Genomic DNA, 19,253 nt, shown 5'->3' on the forward strand with positions numbered 1-19,253 from the left:
CACGCAGCCCCACCACCCAGAGCGCTGCCCAGGCAGCAGTGAGGCTGCAGGGGAGGGGGGACAGCAGGGGAGGGGCCAGGGGTAGCCTCCTTGGCCAGGAGCTCTGGGGCTGGGCAGGATGGTCCTGTGGGCCAGATGTGGCCCACGGGCCATAGTTTGCCCACCTCTGGACCAGATGATCATAATCATAGAATCATAAAAATGTAGGGTGGAAGGGACCTCAAGAGCTCATCAAGTCCAGTCCCACCTGTAAACCTAAACCATCCTTGATATGTTTTTTTGTACAACCAGTTCTTAAAAACCTCCAATGATGGTGATTCTACAGCCTCCCCTGGTAGCCTATTCTAGAACTTAACTACTCTTAATTTTACTAGACGTATCCGCTAAAGTACCTGTCTCTCACCCCAGCTATCCTCCGACACAGCTGCCAAGCCTCAACTTCCCACTCCCGCTCCAGGGGTCTTCTACACTGCTTCTGTCTCTTGGCAACTTACGCACCCGCTACACCGTGAGAATGGAGAGGCTAGGGACAGCGTCAAGCGCTTTGAATTAGCCCTGCAGCCCTGCACTTAGTGTGCAATTCATGCTCATATTTAATTTGCCTGTTGCTCCAGCAGAATGCCCCACCAGCCACCCAGAGCATTGTAGAATTCAGGGCTGGCTTGCCTTGCTTGTCAAGCACTGGCATCTTACAGGCTAAATTTCTGATTTACCTGCTCAAATTAATTCAGACTATAAAAAAAGTGCACATTTCTAACAGTAAGGAGCACTCAGGGATGAAAAGACCATTGCATTGGTCTTCACTGCAATGGATATGAGGGAGATTCCCACACCTGAACCATTCTTTTAGGTGACAAATCTGAGGTCCCAGACTGAGCCTCAAAGGAGAAGATTTGGGAACAAACTGATTAATTAAACAGCAATATGTCACCAGGACCAGATGGGATTCACCCAAGAGTTCTGAAGGAACTCACATATGAAATTGCAGAACTACTAACTGTGGTATGTAACCTATTGCTTAAATCAGCCTCTGTACCACATGACTGGAGGGTAGCTAATGTAATGCAGATTTTTTTTAAAGGCTCCAGCAGTGACCCTGGCAATTATAGGCCAGTAAGCCTCACTTCAGTACCAGGCAAGTATGTTGACACTATAGTAAGGAACAGAATTATCAGACACATAGATGAACACAATATATTGGGGAAGAGCCAGCTTGGCTTTTGTAAAGGGAAATCATGCCTCACCGATCTACTAGAATTCTTTGAGAGTGTCAATAAGCATGGGGACAAGGGTGATCCAGTGGATGTGGTGTATTTAGACTTTCAGAAAGCCTTTGACCAGGTCCCTCACCAAAGGTGTTTAAGCAAAGTGAGCTGTCATGGGATAAGAGGAAGGGTCCTCTCATGGATCAGTAACTGGTTAAAAGATTGGAAACATAGGGTAGGAATAAATGGTCAGTTTTTACAATGGAAGAGCTAAATAGCAAGGTCTCCCAAGGATCTGCACTGGGACCAGTGCTGTTCAACATATTCATAAATGATCTGGAAAAAGGGGTAAACAGTAAGATGGCAAAGTTTTCAGATGACACAAAATTACTGAAGATAGTTAAGTCTAAAGCAGACTGCGAAGAGCTACAAAGGGGTCTCACAAAATTGGATGATTGGGTGACAAAACGGCAGATGCAATTCAATGTTGATAAGGGCAAAGTAATGCATGTTGGAAAAAATAATCCCAACTATACATACAAAATGAGTCTAAATTAGCTGTTACCACTCAAGAAAGATCTTGGTGTCATCATGGATAGTTCTCTGAAAACATCTGCTCGATTTGCAGCAGGAGTCAAAAAAGCAAAAAGGATGTTAGGAGCCATTAGAAATGGGATAGATAATAAGACAGAAAATATCATAATGCCACTGTATAAATCCACGGTGCACCCACATCTTGAATACTGCATGCACTTCTGGTCACCCCATCTCAAAAAAGAGATATTAGAATTGGAAAAAATACAGAGAAGTCCAACAAAATTGAGTAGGGGGATGGAGCAGCTTCCATATGAGGAGCGATTAAAAAGACTGGGACTGTTCAGCTTAGAAAAGAGATGACTAAAGCTGGATTTAATAGAGGTCTATAAACTATGACTGACGTGGAGAAAGTAAATAAGGAAGTGTCATTTATCCCTTCACATAACACAAGAACCCAGGGTCACTCAGTAAAATTAACAGGCAGCAGGTTTAAAACAAACAAAAGGCAGTATTTCTTCACACAACACGCAGTCAACCTGTGGAACTTGTTGCCAGGGGATGTTGTGAAGGCCAAAAGTATAAGTGAGCTCAAAAGAAGAACTAGATAAGTTCCTGGGGGATAGGTCCATCAATGGCTAAGATGGTCAGGGACACAACCCCGTGCTCTGGGTGCCCCTAAACATCTGACTGCCATAACCTGGGAATGGACAAGAGGGGATGCATAATTGCCTTGTTCTGTTCATTCTCTGTGAAGCATCTGGCACTGGTCACTGTTGGAAGAGAGGATATTGGACTCGATGAATCATTGATCTGACTCAGTGCGACTGTTCTTTTGTTCTTATGTTAGCTCAGTCTCAGCTATCAGAGCTGGAGCAGAAATTACTTCAGGGAAGTTCCCTGGCCTGTGTGATGCAGGAGTTCAGACTAGATCAGAGGTCCCCAAACTGTGGGGCATGCCCCCCCAGGGGAGCGCAGAGGAACATTCAGTGAGGGGGGCACGGCAGGGCCTGGGCCAGCCCCCATGGGAGGGAACGCCACAGAGCTCCCCACCCCCTCCGGCCCCACCCCCAGGCTCTGCACCCATCCCCAGTCCCGTCCCCATCCTCAGCCTTGGCCCCTGGTACCATCCCCAGTCCTGGCCCCACTACCAGCCTTGGCCCCTGGCTGCAGCTCCACTCCTGGCCCCAGACCCACCCCCAGCTGCAGCCACCCCCAGCTTCAGTCCCTTGATCAATGTCAGCATCTCCCACCCCTGGGAGCCATAGCCCTGCTCCCATCCCCAGCACAGGGGTGTGGGGAAAGGGTGAGGGCGCAACCCTGAAAAGTTTGGGGACCACTGGACTAGATGATCACAATGGTCCCTTCTGGCCTCAGAGTCTGTCCTCCTGTGCTGAGTCTGTTCTGCGCACGACATGGACCGGAACCAGCTGAGCCGCTGTGGGATGAACCACACTCGCAGACGCACATGGGCAGTGCCAGGCTGCAGCTTTTCTGCCTGGGTCCCCCCACAGTAACTGGAATGGGAATGGTTTCTGGGCAGTGGCTGCAACAGGGCAACCAGCTCATCAGGGCTGGTTTGGTTGGGGAGTGGCAGCAGGTGACGAAGAAATCTCCTGCCCTGTCCCTGCTGGAGCAGCCAGGGCAGCACCTGGTCCCGGGGTAGCGTCCTATCTCAGTCCCAGCACAGGGGAGTTCCCGGAGACAATAAAGACCCACAAGCTGCTCTGTGGTTCTTACCTCCCACTTGCCGGAATCTGGCGTCTCAATAACATGCCTGTATTTCTTTGTCCCACGCATGGTCCGGGCCCAGAACTGACGGTGATGGCTCTGGAAGAATCCAAAGGTTCCCAAACCTCTTACTCCAGTACAAACAGTCGTCTGGCTGCTGCAGGTGGGTGATACAAGGACTGGGCACTCACTCCTCCCCCCTCATTCCGGGCAGCTAGGTTTGTCCCAGCCTTATCAGCCCTACGCTGTAATGATTAATCTGAACAGTTACATTTCAACTGCTCCTATCACCCCGTGTCCTGCTGCTGGGCAGATACCCCAGCGTATCTCTCCAGGGTCCCCACCACCCCCACCACTGATCCCAGGAGGATAAGGGCAGCTGCTTGCGTCATGCGCAGAGCCCAGGCAGCTGGTCAGCAGCTGCACAGCCGCATAGCATGACAGGTGCATATGGGCTCCTGGCCAGGGCCCGCGTGCAGGGCAGGGGACTGTGCATGAGCCCAGCTCACCCTCAGAGCGGTCACGGACACGGCTTTCCCCAGCAATGCCGTAGGCAGCCAGAGAAAGCCTGTGCCCCCTCCCCAGGAATCAGACACACACAGCGAGCATCCCTACGGCACGTCTCTCCCCACTCACCTGCCATTCTGTATCCACCTCAGTATCCTGAGGGCCCTGTCTGCTCCACTTCAGCACCATGGAGCTAGTATCTCAGGCCCAGGAGAGATCACAGGACTGAATGGAATTGTCTCTTCTGGGAGCATGGGCAGAGGTGGGTGGCCCTCCTCCCCTGGGAGCACACGCCTGGGGGAGACTGTCTTTGTGCTCTGGTCTGACACCCCCATGAGAGCCGGCGTAAACCCACCTCTAGGCACAGATCCCCCCACGAGAACAGGGTGGGGGCAAAACGCAAGCCCAAGCTTCCGACCCCCAGGGAGATGTTGTGGCCTCAGGCCCACGAATTTACACAAATTGTGAGCTCAACTGCACCAAGCCCGTACAAGCTCATCGGAGGTTACACCAACCATACGGTGCGAAAGGACATCGCAAGAACTGACCGGCTCTAAATAAAACAGCCAAGTTAATACGAGTCAAGAACCGTATTGAAATTTTGCTTGTTAAAAACAGGAGCTGTGTAGCCGGAAGCTAATGATCCAAAACTGGTATGTCAGACATTAGGCCTGGTGGCCACAGTAATGAGGGGATGGGCTATTCCACCCTGCACACCCTCTGCGGGGCATTAAAAGAAAGAGATTTTACAGGGAATGTACAAAGAATGGGGGCGGCTACTGAGGAAAGCTTCACCATCATGGTGTGTCCCGCCGGCACATTGTTTCCTGGGACCTGGGCCATCATCACCCTGAGCCTGAGAAATGTCCTGACCAGGCCAGGCCAGCGAGAAGGAGCCCAATGACACTGCTGCCCTACCAGCTCTAGCTGAATCTTAACCACCGCCTGGCAGGAAAGGACTTTAAACAGCAGCAGCAGCAGCAATAACACCAGCTCCAGTCTCTCCCAACTAACCTCTGGTTCTAGGACGGACAGCGGTTGCCGTCTCCAATACCATCTAAGAGCCTGTCAAGCAAGGGTTGGGTTTTTCCTTCTAAAACACTCTGCTCCTAAGGGAAAGGGAACAAGAAATGGTCACACGAAAGCCTTATTTCATGGCTCACATTTCAGCTGCTTTACTTGTTTGCCTTCTTTTTTGTGGCTGTAATAGCAGATGAACACGCTGCTCCATGGTGTGTTTGCCATGGTGCTAAGCAAGCTGAGGCCTCTGTATACCAAACGCCAAGCCTTGGTTAAAACTGATTAATGTTGGACAGGGACTAGGTTCTGTTAACAGCTTTGTCCCATTTATTCCATCTAAATTAATACTTCAGAGGCTGGAGAGGACCAGGCGGGATTGGGCCGCGAGGGCAGGGCCAGGCTGGGTAGAGTAGACTGGGCAGAACCGGGTGGCAAGGGCTGGGCTGGACTGAGGGGCTGTCTACACTGGAGCTGGAGGTGTAATGTCCAGCTAGGGAAGATATAAGTTCACTATCTCTGATCAAGCTTGAGTGTTAACGATGGCAGTGTAGCCACGGCTGCATGGGCAATGGGACAGGCTACCTGCCCCAGGAAGGTACCTAGGGGTCAGATAGGCGCATATGTGGGGCGGCTAGCCTGCTGGTTTTAGCACAATAGCTTGATCAGAGCTAGTGCAGGTATGTTTGCCCCAACTGGAAGTTAAACCTCCAGCTCCAGTGTAGACTTGCGGCTGAGCGGAGAGGGGCAGGCAGGGCTGGGCTGAGAGGGGAGGCAGGGCTGGGCTGCACAGGGGAGGGAGGTCCACTCTTGGTTCAAGCTCGGAGCAGCTCTGCGTTACTTGCTTCAGCCCCAGCACCCGCTGGTGACCAGCGAGATGCAATGTGAGGAAGCGGAGCTCACCAGACCTCTGGAACTGCACAGCTCCTCGCTGCAAAACAAGGTCGTTTGCGCTAGTCTGACCTCTCAGGGTCAACAGCTCCAGTATGGGCCCACTGTCACATGTCCTCCCCGGCTCTCCCTACACCATCGCCAGCTTTCTCTCCTGTGCCAAGTGGCCAGAGGAGCTCAGCCGTGCTGGAGGCAGCAGGGGGAAGGAGGGTATTGTACCTGGGCGACTCCTCCCCAGCGACACAAGCTGGAGGAAGCTCCAAGGTGAGCTGCTGATCCGCTCAGCGATCCTGGTCTGCAACACTGTCAGGCTGGACTGCTGCAGTGGCCGAGAGTTTACTGCTGCTGGGGCGGTTTTTCCTGAGCGGCACTTTCCTGCAGGGCTCCATGTGGCGCTGGTGCTCTGGGATCTGCACTGGCTACTCAGTGGTTTCCCGGTGGAGTTGGAGGTGTTTGTTCTGACTTACAAAGCCCTAAAGGCCAGGGACATCCCTACTTGAGAGACACTGCTCTCCCCACCGGGCCACACTCCAGATAAGGTGAGGCACCTCAGCTGGAGCCACCTTGTTATAAGAGAAGCGGCTGGTGGCAGGGCCCTCAGCTTTGTAATCTGCTCCCCACATTATAGGGTGAAATAGCCTGGTTCTACAGAACTTCAGGGAATGTTGCCAGGCTCACGGTGTGAGGAGTGAAGCCTTGATGGGCTGGTTTGTGGGGAGGGAGGAGCTTTGGTTGGGCCTAGATGCTGGTTTGGTCTGATCGTTTAAATGCATCATCGAGGTGCCTGGTGCCTTTGGTGTATGAACCAATGGAAGTCTACAGCAATAAACAAAATGCAAAGATTAATTAGAGTCTCAGGAAGCAACGAGAGCCTCCTGCCCTTCGCTATTGGTCTTGAGGAACTCTGAACCCTTACCCTGGGGATACGCTCCAACCCAGGGCATCTCTCAGTCCACAGGAACAGGCCACCCATAACAGCCCTCCTCCCAAACTGATCCGGTCTGAGAGTGCTGCCATCCCTGGACACCGCCGGTTCTCCTAGGAGCAGGGCCTGGCTGGTCATGGGCCACAGCACGCACGGAGAACAGTAGCAAGGGAGGAGAGAGGAGGGGGGGAAGCAGAATCATGCTGGGCAGCCATGTCAGACAATGAGCCCCAGAAGCACTCTGAGATCCACAGCTTTTCCCTTTCGACCCTTCCTGGATCCCCCCGCCCTGCTGGAAGGCTGGGTCTTGGGACAACGGGAGCATGGAGCAGATCATTAACCTAACCCACCTCCCCTGACCCTCACACCAATCCCCATGCAGGGAGGGGACGGGGCTCCACCTCCCTATTAACCTATCCCCACCCTCACCAGCTCTCCTCTCAGATTGGCTGAATGAGGCAATGGGGGCCGGGTTCTGAGATGTGTTGCACCGACCAGGCCTGGCAGCCTCAGGGCAATTGCACCAGGGAGAACAGCCAGCTGAAACACTCACGCTTTCCCTAGCCCGGCTCCTCGCTGTGCCCAGACAGGGGTTCTTAGAGGGAGCACTGGGCATCCCGTGTACTGTGTTGCAAGCCAAACTGGGCCTGATTTAGGAAAGCACAGTGGCCATATAGCAGCAATCCCTTCCTACCCCACTTGGGAGCACCTCACACCTGGTTTGCTGTTTGCTCCTGGGACTGTAGCCATCTCTGCGCACCTGGGACGTTAACGTGTCCATCAGTGATTTAAAACCAATGAAGCAGGAGTGAATGGGAGGGAGCTGGTCTTTGTCCTCCCGTCGCAAGCAGACAGAGAGGGCTCAGGACGAGTCTGTCTGGTGTGATCATGCCCCCAAATAATCACGTTCACCGGGATGGAACCAGGGCCGCTGAGCCACTCAGATCCGCTGGCTGATTATTCTGAGCTAGTTGAATTTTACATTGATTTGTAGATATGTGATCAACAGCAGGCAAAAGGTCACAGTCACTGAACAAGGCAGATCAGGCCCAGCAGGTGGACTCTGGCCCCTTGTCTACAGAGTTCAGAAGTCCGACCTCTTTGCCGACTACCATCTGTTACTACTTGGCTAAGGCTCGCACAGCCACAGTGAAGGAACAAGCCTTGCCGTTAGGAGAAACGTGGGTGCAGTGCAGTCCCTAGCCAGGAGTGAACCCACCAGCAGATCCTCTAAGCCGAGGCCAGGTCTGCCTCACATGGTGCCATTGTCCCTGACAGCACAAGCACTTTCCTACTAGAGGAAACCAGCATGCAATTGTATAGAGAGCATGTGCAGAGCTTCCTTCTGCCTCTGTCCCCACCCCCACTCCCAGACACACTGCTGGAGCATGCTCACTTTAGCTCCGCACCCCCAGAATCCAGCAGCTCCTCTCCAAGGCCTCAGTCACCTCACGCCTCCTCCTCGGCTGTGGCCTCCTGAGACTGTCTCTGCCTGATCCAATCTTGCTAACTAGATTAGGGTTAGAATCATAGAAGAAGCATAGACAGGGCCATCCTTACCCATGTGCACATTTCCTGGTGCCCTGCGCAGCTGCGTGCTGCTCCAGCCCCTGCTCCCCTCTTCCCCAGGCCCCGCCCCTGCTCTGCCCCAGCCCCGCCCCTTCCCCAGGGCCCCGCCCCTGCTCTGCCCCAGCCCCGCCTCTTCCCCAGGCCCGCCCCTGCTCTGCCCCAGCCCCGCCTCTTCCCCAGGGCCCCGCCCCTGCTCTGCCCCAGCCCTACCCCTGCTCTGCCCCAGCCCTGCCTCTTCCCCAAGGCCCTACCCTGGCTCTGCCCCAGCCCCGCCCCTTCCCCAGGGCCCCGCCCCTGCTCCTCCCCAGCCCCGCCTCTTCCCCAGGGCCCCGCCCCTGGTCTGCCCCAGCCCCGCCACTTCCCCAAGGCCCCGCCCCTGCTCCTCCCCAGCTCCGCCTCTTCCCCAGGGCCCCGCCCCTGCTCTGCCCCAGCCCCGCCTCTTCCCCAGGGCCCCGCCCCTGCTCCTCCCCAGCTCCGCCTCTTCCCCAGGGCCCCACCCCTGCTCTGCCCCAGCCCCGCCTCTTCCCCAGGGCCCCTGCCCCTGCTCTGCCCCAGCCCCGCCTCTTCCCCAGGGCCCCTGCCCCACCTCTTCCTGCCCTCCCAGCCCAACCCCCCCACTCCTCTGAGGACTCCAGAAGCGGTTGGGTTCCCTGCACTCACTGGCAAGTAGAGTGACCCAGCCCTATCCTGCTCCATGCTCCCCTGGCTCCCAGCCACGCCACCGGGGAGTGCTGGGGGGGTGGTTCCCCCCTCCCTCCAAGCCTGGGAGCCAGGGGAGCAGAGCAGGCTGGGGCCAGGTCACTCCACTTCCCGCAGGAAGTGGCCAGCCCCCCTCCCCCCAGCACCAAAATAGCTAGGGACAGCCCTGATCATAACAGATTAGGGTTGGAGGAGACCTCAGGAGCTCATCTAGTCCCACCCCCTGCTCAAAGCAGGACCAATCCCCAACTAAATCATCCCAGCCAGGGCTTTGTCAAGCCTGACCTTAAAAATCTCTAAGGAAGGAGATTCCACCACCTCCCTAGGGAACCCATTCCAGTGCTTCACCACCCTCCTAGTGAAATAGATTTTCCTAATGTCCAACCTAAACCTCCCCCTCTGCAACTTGAGACCATTACTCTTTGTTCTGTCATCTTCTACCACTGAGAACAGTCTAGATCCATCCTCTTTGGAACCCCCTTTCAGGTAGTTGAAAGCAGCTATCAAATCCCCCCTCATTCTTCTCTTCTGCAGGCTAAACAATCTCAGTTCCCTCAGCCTCTCCTCAGAAGTCATGTGCTCCAGCCCCCTAATCATTTTTGTTGCCCTCCGCTGGACTCTCTCCAATTTATCCACATCCTTCTTGTAGTGTGGGGCCCAAAACTGTGTAGGGATATTAAAGAAGGTTTACATTACACATGGTTTATATGAGAAATGATTTATTGATTTATGGTTTTATTATTAACTAACACTTTATAACTTAAGGTTTATGTTAGAAGTAAGTTTGTAAGGATTTATTGTCAGAAATATCTATGTAAGGTTTATGTTAAAAGTAGATTTGTAAGGATTTATTGTTGTAAGGATTTATTGTTAGAAATAGCTATGTCTGTACAAGCCTGCTCAAGGAGATACTTTGTACAAAACTTTTTAAACGTAAGGCGCCTGTGTTCTAAAGTGAAACTTTGAAGTCGCTACTTTGCTTTGTAACTAGTTAATTGACGTCAATTGACTCTAAGTGCCTGTTTTCTAAGTGAAAGTTTGTAACTGATACTTTGTTTTGAAAATGGCCGCTGTAAGCTGCTGATTGGGTAATTGACTCAGCACCTTGTTAACTCATCGCGCGAGCTGTCAATTGCCTCTGTAAGTGCTAATTGGCCAATTGACTTTGTTAACTCAGCGTGCAAGCCGTCAATTACCCCTATGCCTCAGGCAAAACTATGTAACATACAAATAGAGACCCCCACCTCTGTTAAAGTCATTTTTACCTCACTTTATGTTTTTAATTGTTAAAAGACAAGGAGTCTCACACCCCAAAAGGATAAAGAAACTGTAAAATAAATGTAGTTAAGATAAAAAGTATATGTGAATGAGTGTTTAGTTTAAATGTTGAATGAATGGTTAGGGAGTAACCAAGCCTGAAAAAGTCAGTGTCGGCCGAAGAAGGTGTCAAGTGGAATCAACCAGATGACCCCCGGAGGGCGAACTGGAATCCACCCCGGCACCTCAAAGGAAACAAAGGACAGAATGGAACCAGCTATCTGCTGATTGATCTGGCAACAGCAGAATGAAGACCTAACATAGGGAAAAATCCCTATAAAACTGAACCCTGGAGAATAAGGACTTTGAGTCAATGGTTCTGCTGCCAGCCTCCAGGAGCATCAGGTGCACCTGACCCGGACTCGGCTCCACTCTTGTGTACAGGATACCTGGCCAGTATTCTGTCACAAGCAACTTTAGGCTGGTAACTATAATATCTACACAGAACTTGTATGAATGATTGTGTGAATGGATATACATATATACATATATATAAGTAATCATAGGAATAAGTAGTCAAACAACGTTGTTTGCTGTTATCTTCTATTTTATTATAATATTTACAATAAATGTGGCATCTTTGCCTTATCCCTGTTAATAAGATCCTGCTGTTTTTTATTGTATTGGTACAACAACTGGACACAGTACTCCAAATGAGGCCTCACCAGTGCTGAATAGAGGGGAATGATCACATCCCTCGATCTGCTGGAAATGCCCCTACTTATACAACCCAAAATGCCATTAGCCTTCTTGGCAACAAGGGCACACTGTTGACTTATATGCAGCTTTTCGTCCACCATAACCCCTAGGTCCCTTTCTGCAGAACTGCTGCCCAGCCATTCAGTCCTTAGTCTTTAGCAGTGCATGGGATTCTTCCGTCCTAAGTGCAGGACTCTGCACTTGTCCTTGTTGAACCTCATCATATTTCTTTTGGCCCAATCCTCTAATTTGTCTAGGTCCCTCTGTATCCTATCCCTACCCTCCAGCGTATCAACCACTCCTCCCAGTTTAGTGTCATCTGCAAACTTGCTAAGGGTGCAGTCCACACCATCCTCCAGATCGTTAATGAAGATATTGAATAAAACTGGCCCCAGCACCGACCTTTGGGGCACTCCACTTGATACCGTCTGCCAACTAGATATGGAACCATTGATCACTACCTGTTGAGCCCGACCATCTAGCCAGTTTTCTATCCACCTTACCGTCCATTCATCCACCCCAGACTTCTTTAACTTGCTGGCAAGAATACTGTGGGAGACCGTATCAAAAGCTTTGCTAAAGTCCAGAAATAGCACATCCACTGCTTTCCCCTCATCCACAGAGCCGGTTATCTCATCATAGAAGGCAATTAGGTTAGTCAGGCATGACTTGCCCTTGGTGAATCCATGCTGACTGTTCCTGATCACTTTCCTATCCTTTAAGTGGTTCAGAATTGATTCCTTGAGGACCTGTTCCATGATTTTTCCAGGGACTGAGGTGAGACTGACTGGCCTGTAGTTCCCTGGATCTTCCTTCTTCCCTTTTTTAAAGATGGGCACTACATTAGCTTTTTTCCAGTCATCCGGGACCTCCCCCGATCACCATGAGTTTTCAAAGATAATGGCCAATGGCTCTGCAATCTCATCGGCAACTCCTTTAGCACCCTCGGATGCAGTGCATCCGGCCCCATGGACTTGTGCTTGTCCAGCTTTTCTAAATAGTCCCAAACTACCTCTTTCTCCACAGAGAGCTGGTCACCTCCTCCCCATACCGTGCTGCAGAGTGCAGCTGTCTGGGAGCTGACCTTGTCTGTGAAGACAGAGGCAAAAAAAGCAGCTTTCTCCACATCCTCTGTCACTAGGTTCCCTCCCTCATTCAGCAAGGGGCCCACACTTTCCTTGACTTTCTTCGTGTTGCTAACATACCTGAAGAAATCCTTCTTGTTACTCCTAACATCTCCGGCTAGCTGCAACTCCAAGTGTGATTTGGCCTTCCTAATTTCACTCCTGCATGCCTGAGCAATACTTTTATACTCCTCCCTGGTTATTTGTCCAATCTTCCACTTCTTGTAAGCTGTTTTTTTGTGTTTAAGACGAGCAAGGATTTCACTGTTAAGCCAAGCTGGTCGCCTGCCATATTTAATTTTCTTCCTACACATCGGGATGGTTTGTTCCTGCAACCTCAATAAGGATTCTTTAAAATACAGCCAGCTTTTCTCGACTCCTTTCCCCGACATGTTATTCTTCCAGGGGACCTTGCCCATCAGTTCCCTGAGGGAGTCGAAGTCTGCTTTTCTGAAGTCCAGGGTCTCTGTTCTACTGCTCTCCTTTCTTCCTTGTATCAGGATCCTGAACTCGACTATCTCATGGTCACTGCCTCCCAGGTTCCCATCCACTATTGCTTCCTCTACTATTTCTTCCCTGTTTGTGAGCAGCAGGTCAAGAAGAGATTTTCCCCTAGTTGGTTCCTCCAGCACTTGCACCAGGAAATTGTCCCTGACACTTTCCAGAAACTTCCTGGATTGTCTGTGCACTGCTGTATTGCTCTCCCAGCAGATATTGGGGTGATTAAAGTCACCCATGAGAACCAGGGCCTGTGATCTAACAACTTCTGTTAGTTGCTGGAAGAAAGCCTCGTCCACCTCATCCCCCTGGTCTGGTGGGCTGTAGCAGACTCCCACCACGACATTACCCTTGTTGTTCATACTTCTAAATTTAATCCAGAGACTCTCAGGTTTTTCTGCAGTTTCATACTGGAGCTCTGAGCAGTCATACTGCTCTCTCACATACAACGCAACTCCCCCACCTTTTCTGCCCTGCCTATCCTTCCTGAACAGTTTATATCCATCCATGACAGTACTCCAATCATGTGAGTTATCCCACCAAGTCTCTGTTATTCCAATTATATCATAATTCCTTGACTGTGCCAGGACTTCTAGTTCTCCCTGCTTGTTCCCCAGGCTTCTTACATTTGTGTATAGGCATGTAAGATAACTCACTGATCGTCCTAGTGTCGATCATCCCAGCCAGGGCTTCGTCAAGCCTGACCTTAAAAACCTCTAAGGAAGGAGATTCCACCACCTCCCTAGGGAACCCATTCCAGTGCTTCACCACCCTCCTAGTGAAATAGTGTTTCCTAATACAGGCAAGTCTTAACTTAGACGGGGGTTCCGTTCCATGGTTATCGTGTAAAGCAAAAACCATGTATAGTTGAAATTATATCCCCAAGCCCTTTAAATCCCCCCCCCCAGCCCAGCCACCGGAGCTGCGGGCAGGGTTTAAAGGGCTCCACCAGGCTTCCTGCCGTGGTGGGGAGCCCGGAGGAGCCCTTTAAATCCTGCCAGCAGCTTTGGCAGCTGGGCTGGGGCTGGCATTTAAAGGACCCAGAGCTCCACTGTGGCTGGAGCCTTGGGCCCCTTAGTTCACCACAGGGGCTACCAGCCACCTCTGCAGCTGGGAGTCCCCTGGGTCATTTAAAGGCCCTGGGACTCCCAGCCACGCCCCTCCTGCTTGAGGCCACGCCCTCCACTCCAGCCATACGCGTAAAGTTGAAATCGCGCATGTTAAATGCGCATAAATTGGGAGAGATCTGTATCCAACCTAGACCCCCCCCAACTGCAACTTGAGACCATTACTCCTTGTTCTGTCATCCGCCACCACTGAGAACAGATGAGCTCCATCCTTCAGGTAGTTGAAGGCTGCTAGCAAATCCCCCCTCACTCTTCTCTTCTGCAGACTAAATAACCCCAGTTCCCTCAGCCTCTCCTCATAAGTCATGTGCTCCAGCCCCCTGATCATTTTTGTTGCCCTCTGTTGGACTCTCTCCAATTTGTCCACATCCTTTCTGTAGTGGGAGGCCCAAAACTGGACGCAGTACTCCAGATGTGGCCTCACCAGTGCCGAATAGAGGGGAATAATCACTTCCCTCGATCTGCTGGCAATGCTCCTACTAATGCAGCCCAAAATGCCATTAGCCTTCTTGGCAACAAGGGCGCACTGCTGACTCATATCCAGCTTCTTGTCCACTGTAATCCCCAGGTCCTTTTCTGCAGAACTGCTGCCCAGCCATTCGGTCCCTAGTCTGTAACAGTGCATGGGATTCTTCCGTCCGAAGTGCAGGACTCTTTGTTGAAACACATCAGATTTCTTTTGGCCCAATCCTCTAATTTGTCTAGGTCCCTCTGTATCCTATCCCTACCCTCCAGCGTATCTAGCTCTCCCCCCAGCTTAGTGTCATCTGCGAACTTGCTGAGGGTGCAATTCATCCCGTCATCCAGATCATTAATAAAGATGTTCAACAAAACCGGCCCCAGGACCGACCCTTGGGGCACTCCACTTGAAACCGGCTGCCAACTAGACATGGAGCCATTGATCACTACCTGCTGAGCCTGACGATCTAGCCAGTTTTCTATCCACCTTACCGTCCATTCATCCGGCCCGTTCTTCTTTAACTTGCCGGCAAGAATACTGTGGGAGACCGTATCAAAAGCTTTGCTAAAGTCAAGATATATCATGTCTATTGCTTTCCCCATATCCACAGAGCCAGTTATCTCATCATAGAAGGCAACCAGGTTGGTCAGGCATGATTTGCTCTTAGTGAATCCATGTTGACTGTTCCTGATCACCTTCCTCTCCTCCAAATGCTTGAAAATGGATTCCTTGAGGACTTGCTCCATGATTTTTCCAGGGCCTGAGGTAAGGCTGACCGGTTTGTAGTTCCCCGGGTTCTCCTTCTTCCCTTTTTTAAAGCTGGGCACTATATTTGCCTTTTTCCAATTGTCCGGGACCTCCCCCGATCACCGCGAGTTTTCAAAGATAATTTGCCAACTTTCTAATTGCTGAAAACCGAACACTCTTGCCCCGCCCCCTGCCCTGCCTCTTCCCCATAGGCCCTGCCCTGTCCCTTCCCCCAAGACCCTGTTCCCCACTCCCTCCATCACTTGCTCTTCATACACCCGCAAGCTCACTCCCAGCCTCTTCCCAGCCTGGCTCTGCAGGCAGCAGGTGAGTCCTGGAGGAGCTGATGCGGAGCCTGCCCGCCTGCCTAATCGTGGCACAGTGGGATGAAGGGGGCAGTCCCCAGAGTAAGGGGCTGGGGCAGAGTGGGGCACGGCAGGGGTTGGTCCCTGTAGCAAGGGGCCAGAGCAATCAGGGCATGGTGAGGGCCAGTCCCTGGAGCAAGGGGCCGAGGCGGGAAGAGGTCAGTCCCCATAGCGAGAGTCTGGGGCAATCGGGGCACAGTGGAGTGGGGGTTAGTCCCCAGAGTGAAGGGCTGGGGCACAGCAGGGGTCAGTCCCTGGAGCAAGGGGACAGGGTCAGGGCACAGAGGGCGATGGTGGGGTTGGTCCCTGTAGCGAGGGCCCAGGGCTGGGGTAATCAGGGCATGGTGGGGGCCAGTCCTCAGAGCAAGGGGCTGGGGCCAGGACAATTGGGGTACAAGCGGGAGCGGACAGGATCCCCCCCGCTCCGGGCAGTGGCACCTACCTCTGGGAGCCTGGTCTGGAAGCTGCCACGGTTCTGTCAGGTGTCAGCAGCTGAGCAGAGAGCAGCTCCGCCACGTGGCTCCAGCCACAGCTGCTGCTCGTCCCACCCCCCCGTGGCAGAGGCCAACTGGACTTTTTAGCATCTGGTCAACTGTGCTGACTGGAGGCCGCCAGGTTCCCTTTTCGACTGGACGTTCCGGTCAAAAACCAGACACCTGGCAGCCCTAAACTAGATGAAAGCTAGCACGAACATTGGATCTCACTCTGCGCTCACACCTCCCATTGCAGTGTAGACACTCTCAAAGCAGGGAGGAGAAGGGTGTGTGTGAACTCTGCAATGGGCACTGCCACTGAAAGGTTCCACTGATCCAGGCTGCCCTCTGGTCAATCCCAACCTTTAATTTCATATAGTCCCTTATGCTGGCCTCAGCCCCTGCCTTCTCCCCACATTGCTCCCCCAGTCCCTGGCTCAGAACACACTGCACCTTCCTTGGTGCATCACCAATGCCTTGGGGCTCATGTACCACAGTGCCGGGCACGGTGCAAGAACCTAGCGCCCTGTGAGCAGAAGAGTTAAGCCCCGGGACTCTATATAGTGGCTTCCAGCTCTAAAGAGGGCTGCCCAAACCAGACTGAGGAGGTGTGACCACCATAAATTGTGCTGTGCCCAGCCCAAGAGCCTCCAGTGCTGATTCAGCATGAGCACCAGCCAATTACGTTAAGAGGCAACTTGTGATGCCAGATTTCAGGTCTTACACTTAGTATTCAGGAAAGTGAATGGCCTTGTCAGGAGGAGCCTTGAGGAGTGAAGAGGGAGGGTCCCAGAGAGGGAGGGAGCAGAGTGATCCCGGAGGGTGAAGGAACTGGGCCTAGAGCCAGCTGCCTGCCTGGGAGAAGACTGAGAGGGCCAACAGGAGCAGACGAGGTATGGATGAGGTATGGACGAGGTATGGATGAGGTATGGATGAGGTATGGACGAGGTATGAAGGGAGGTCAGGAGAGACAAGGCAGGTGGGGGCCTCCTGCTTAGACAGGTGTAGAAAAGCAGGAAGGGGCAATGAGGACAAATGGAGCAATTCTAGAGGAACTAGACAGAAAGAAAACATCTCTGGAGCCATGAAACCAAGATACCACCAGGTGGTGAAGGGAGAGTGAGAACTGGCCAGAGGCAGAGAACAGTCTGGCCAGGGACAAAGATGTCAGCTCTGAAAGGAGCTCCTCTGTCTCCTAGCTGCCAGGAATAGGCAGAACAAGTCCCCAGGGTGCTGGAGAGCTCCCACTAACAGCCACCCCACGGGATCGAGGGCCCGGCAGAGTCCCCATAGTGCTGGAGAGCTCCCAGGGGATCCAAGTACAGTAACTCCTCACTTAAAGTCATCCCAGTTAACGTTGTTTCATTGTTACATTGCTAATCAATTAGGAAACATGCTCCTTTAAAGTTGTGTAATGCTCCCTTCTAACGTCATTTGGCAGCCGCCTGCTTTGTCTACTGCTTGCAGGAAAAGCAACCCGTTGCAGCTAGCTGATGGGGGCTTGGAACCAGGGTGGACCGGCAGCCCCCCATCAGCTCCCTGATCCCCCAAGTTCCCTGTGCGGCAGCTGCCCAGCAGGCTAGCAATTGCAGCTGTCCCTCCCTCCACTGCCATGTGCTGCTCCTGCCCTCTGCCTTGGAGCTGCTCCCCGAGACTCCTGCTTGCTGTGCGGGGGGGAGGGAAGGAAGAGAGGGGGCTAATGTCAGGGTGTCTCCCTCCTCCCTGCTTACCTCGTCTTCCATAGAGCAGGGGGAACAAATCAGGGCTCAGGACGGAGGGAGCTTGCAGCAGCTGCGGTCTCAGCAAGATGATCTAATTAACAAGGCAGTGTACTGAAGGGGGAAATGCGGATATCTCCCTCCATTCCTGCTGCCTTGTAGAGTGAGAGAGTTAACCCTTGAGGGCTCAGCCAATTGCTAGTTCATCATTTAGCAGTAAGGGAAATATCCCACCCTCTGACTCCTGCACCTCAACCAAGCTTCACAATTATCATCACTGTGTACCAGTATTAAATTATTTGTTTAAAACTTATATTGTGTGTGTGTGTGTGTGTGCGTGCGTGCGTGTTGAAAAAAATTTCCCTGGAACCTAACCCCCTCATTTACATTCATTCTTATGGGAAAATTGGATTCGCTTAACATCATTTCACTTAAAGTCGCATTTTTCAGGACATAACTACAACATTAAGTGATGAATTACTGTAGAGGGGGATCCAGCTGAACCAAGAATGACCTTGGGCTGAGGGAGAGCTGGAGAGAGACTCACAGACATGTAGGGCTGGAAGGGGCCTTGAGAGATCATCACAACCAGGGCTGAGGCAAGACCAAGTAAATCTCTCTGAACCATCCCTGACAGGTGTGTTCTGTAAACCGCCAATGACAGGCCTCCGAGGCAGGCTGTGAAATCTCTGTTCCAGAATGTAACTATCCTGACAGTTAGAACATTCTCCCAAAGATTTAACCTAAATCTTCCCTGCTGCAGATTCAGCCCATTACTTCTTTTACCTGCAGAGGAGCTAGAGTACAATTGATCATCGTCCTCTTTGTCCTCAACATATCTGAAGACAGTTATCAGGTGCCCTTTCGTTTTCTTTTCTCTGTGCCCAGTTTTATAACCTTTCCTCAGGGATCAGGTTTTCTAAACATTTATTATTTTTGTTGCTCTCCTTTGGACTCTCTCCAATTTATCCAGATCTTTATTACAGTCTGGCACCCAGAACCAGCTGAGGCCTCACCAGTGCTGACAAGAGTGGGACATTTATCCCACATATCTTACACCCCACCCCACACTCCTGTTAATGCTCTGCAACTTCATTACATTGTTAACTCATACTCAGTTTGCAATCCACTACAATCCCCTGGTGCTTTTCAGCAGTACATAAGAACATAAGACGACCATAAGAACGGCTGTACTGGGTCAGATCAAAGGTCCATCTAGCCCAGTATCCTGTCTACCAACAGTGGCCAATGCCAAGTGCCCCAGAGGGAGTGAACCTAACAGGCAATGATCAAGTGATCTCTCTCCTGCCATCCATCTTCACCCTCTGACAAACAAGAGACTAGGGACACCATTCCTTACCCATCCTGGCTAATAGCCATTAATGGACTTAACCTCCGTGAATTTATCCAGTTCTCTTTTAAACGCTGTTTGTCAGAGGATGGAGATGGATGGCAGGAGAGAGATCACTTGATCATTGCCTGTTAGGTTCACTCCCTCTGGGCACCTGGCATTGGCCACTGTCGGTAGACAGATACTGGGCTAGATGGACCTTTGGTCTGACCCGGTACGGCCGTTCTTATGTTCTTATGTGTCATAAGGAGGTGGGAGAAAACTTGTTCATCTTAGCCTCTAAGAATAGAACAAGA

At 51.9% G+C, this 19,253-nt stretch overlaps 1 protein-coding gene across 1 annotated transcript in view; it reads right to left on the minus strand.

Annotated features, from left to right (window-relative positions):
* Nucleotides 1-3,669, minus strand: part of GCKR (glucokinase regulator) — a 35,158-nt gene extending 31,489 nt beyond the window's left edge. The window contains exon 1 of the mRNA XM_045009775.1: nucleotides 3,480-3,669. Within this exon, the coding sequence (XP_044865710.1) occupies nucleotides 3,480-3,539 (60 nt within the window). The 5' untranslated portion in view covers nucleotides 3,540-3,669. The remainder of the gene's footprint in view (nucleotides 1-3,479) is intronic.
* Nucleotides 3,670-19,253: the final 15,584 nt, after the last annotated feature.

This window comes from Mauremys mutica, chromosome 3, assembly GCF_020497125.1.
Source record: "Mauremys mutica isolate MM-2020 ecotype Southern chromosome 3, ASM2049712v1, whole genome shotgun sequence".
NCBI classification, from domain to species: domain Eukaryota; kingdom Metazoa; phylum Chordata; order Testudines; family Geoemydidae; genus Mauremys; species Mauremys mutica.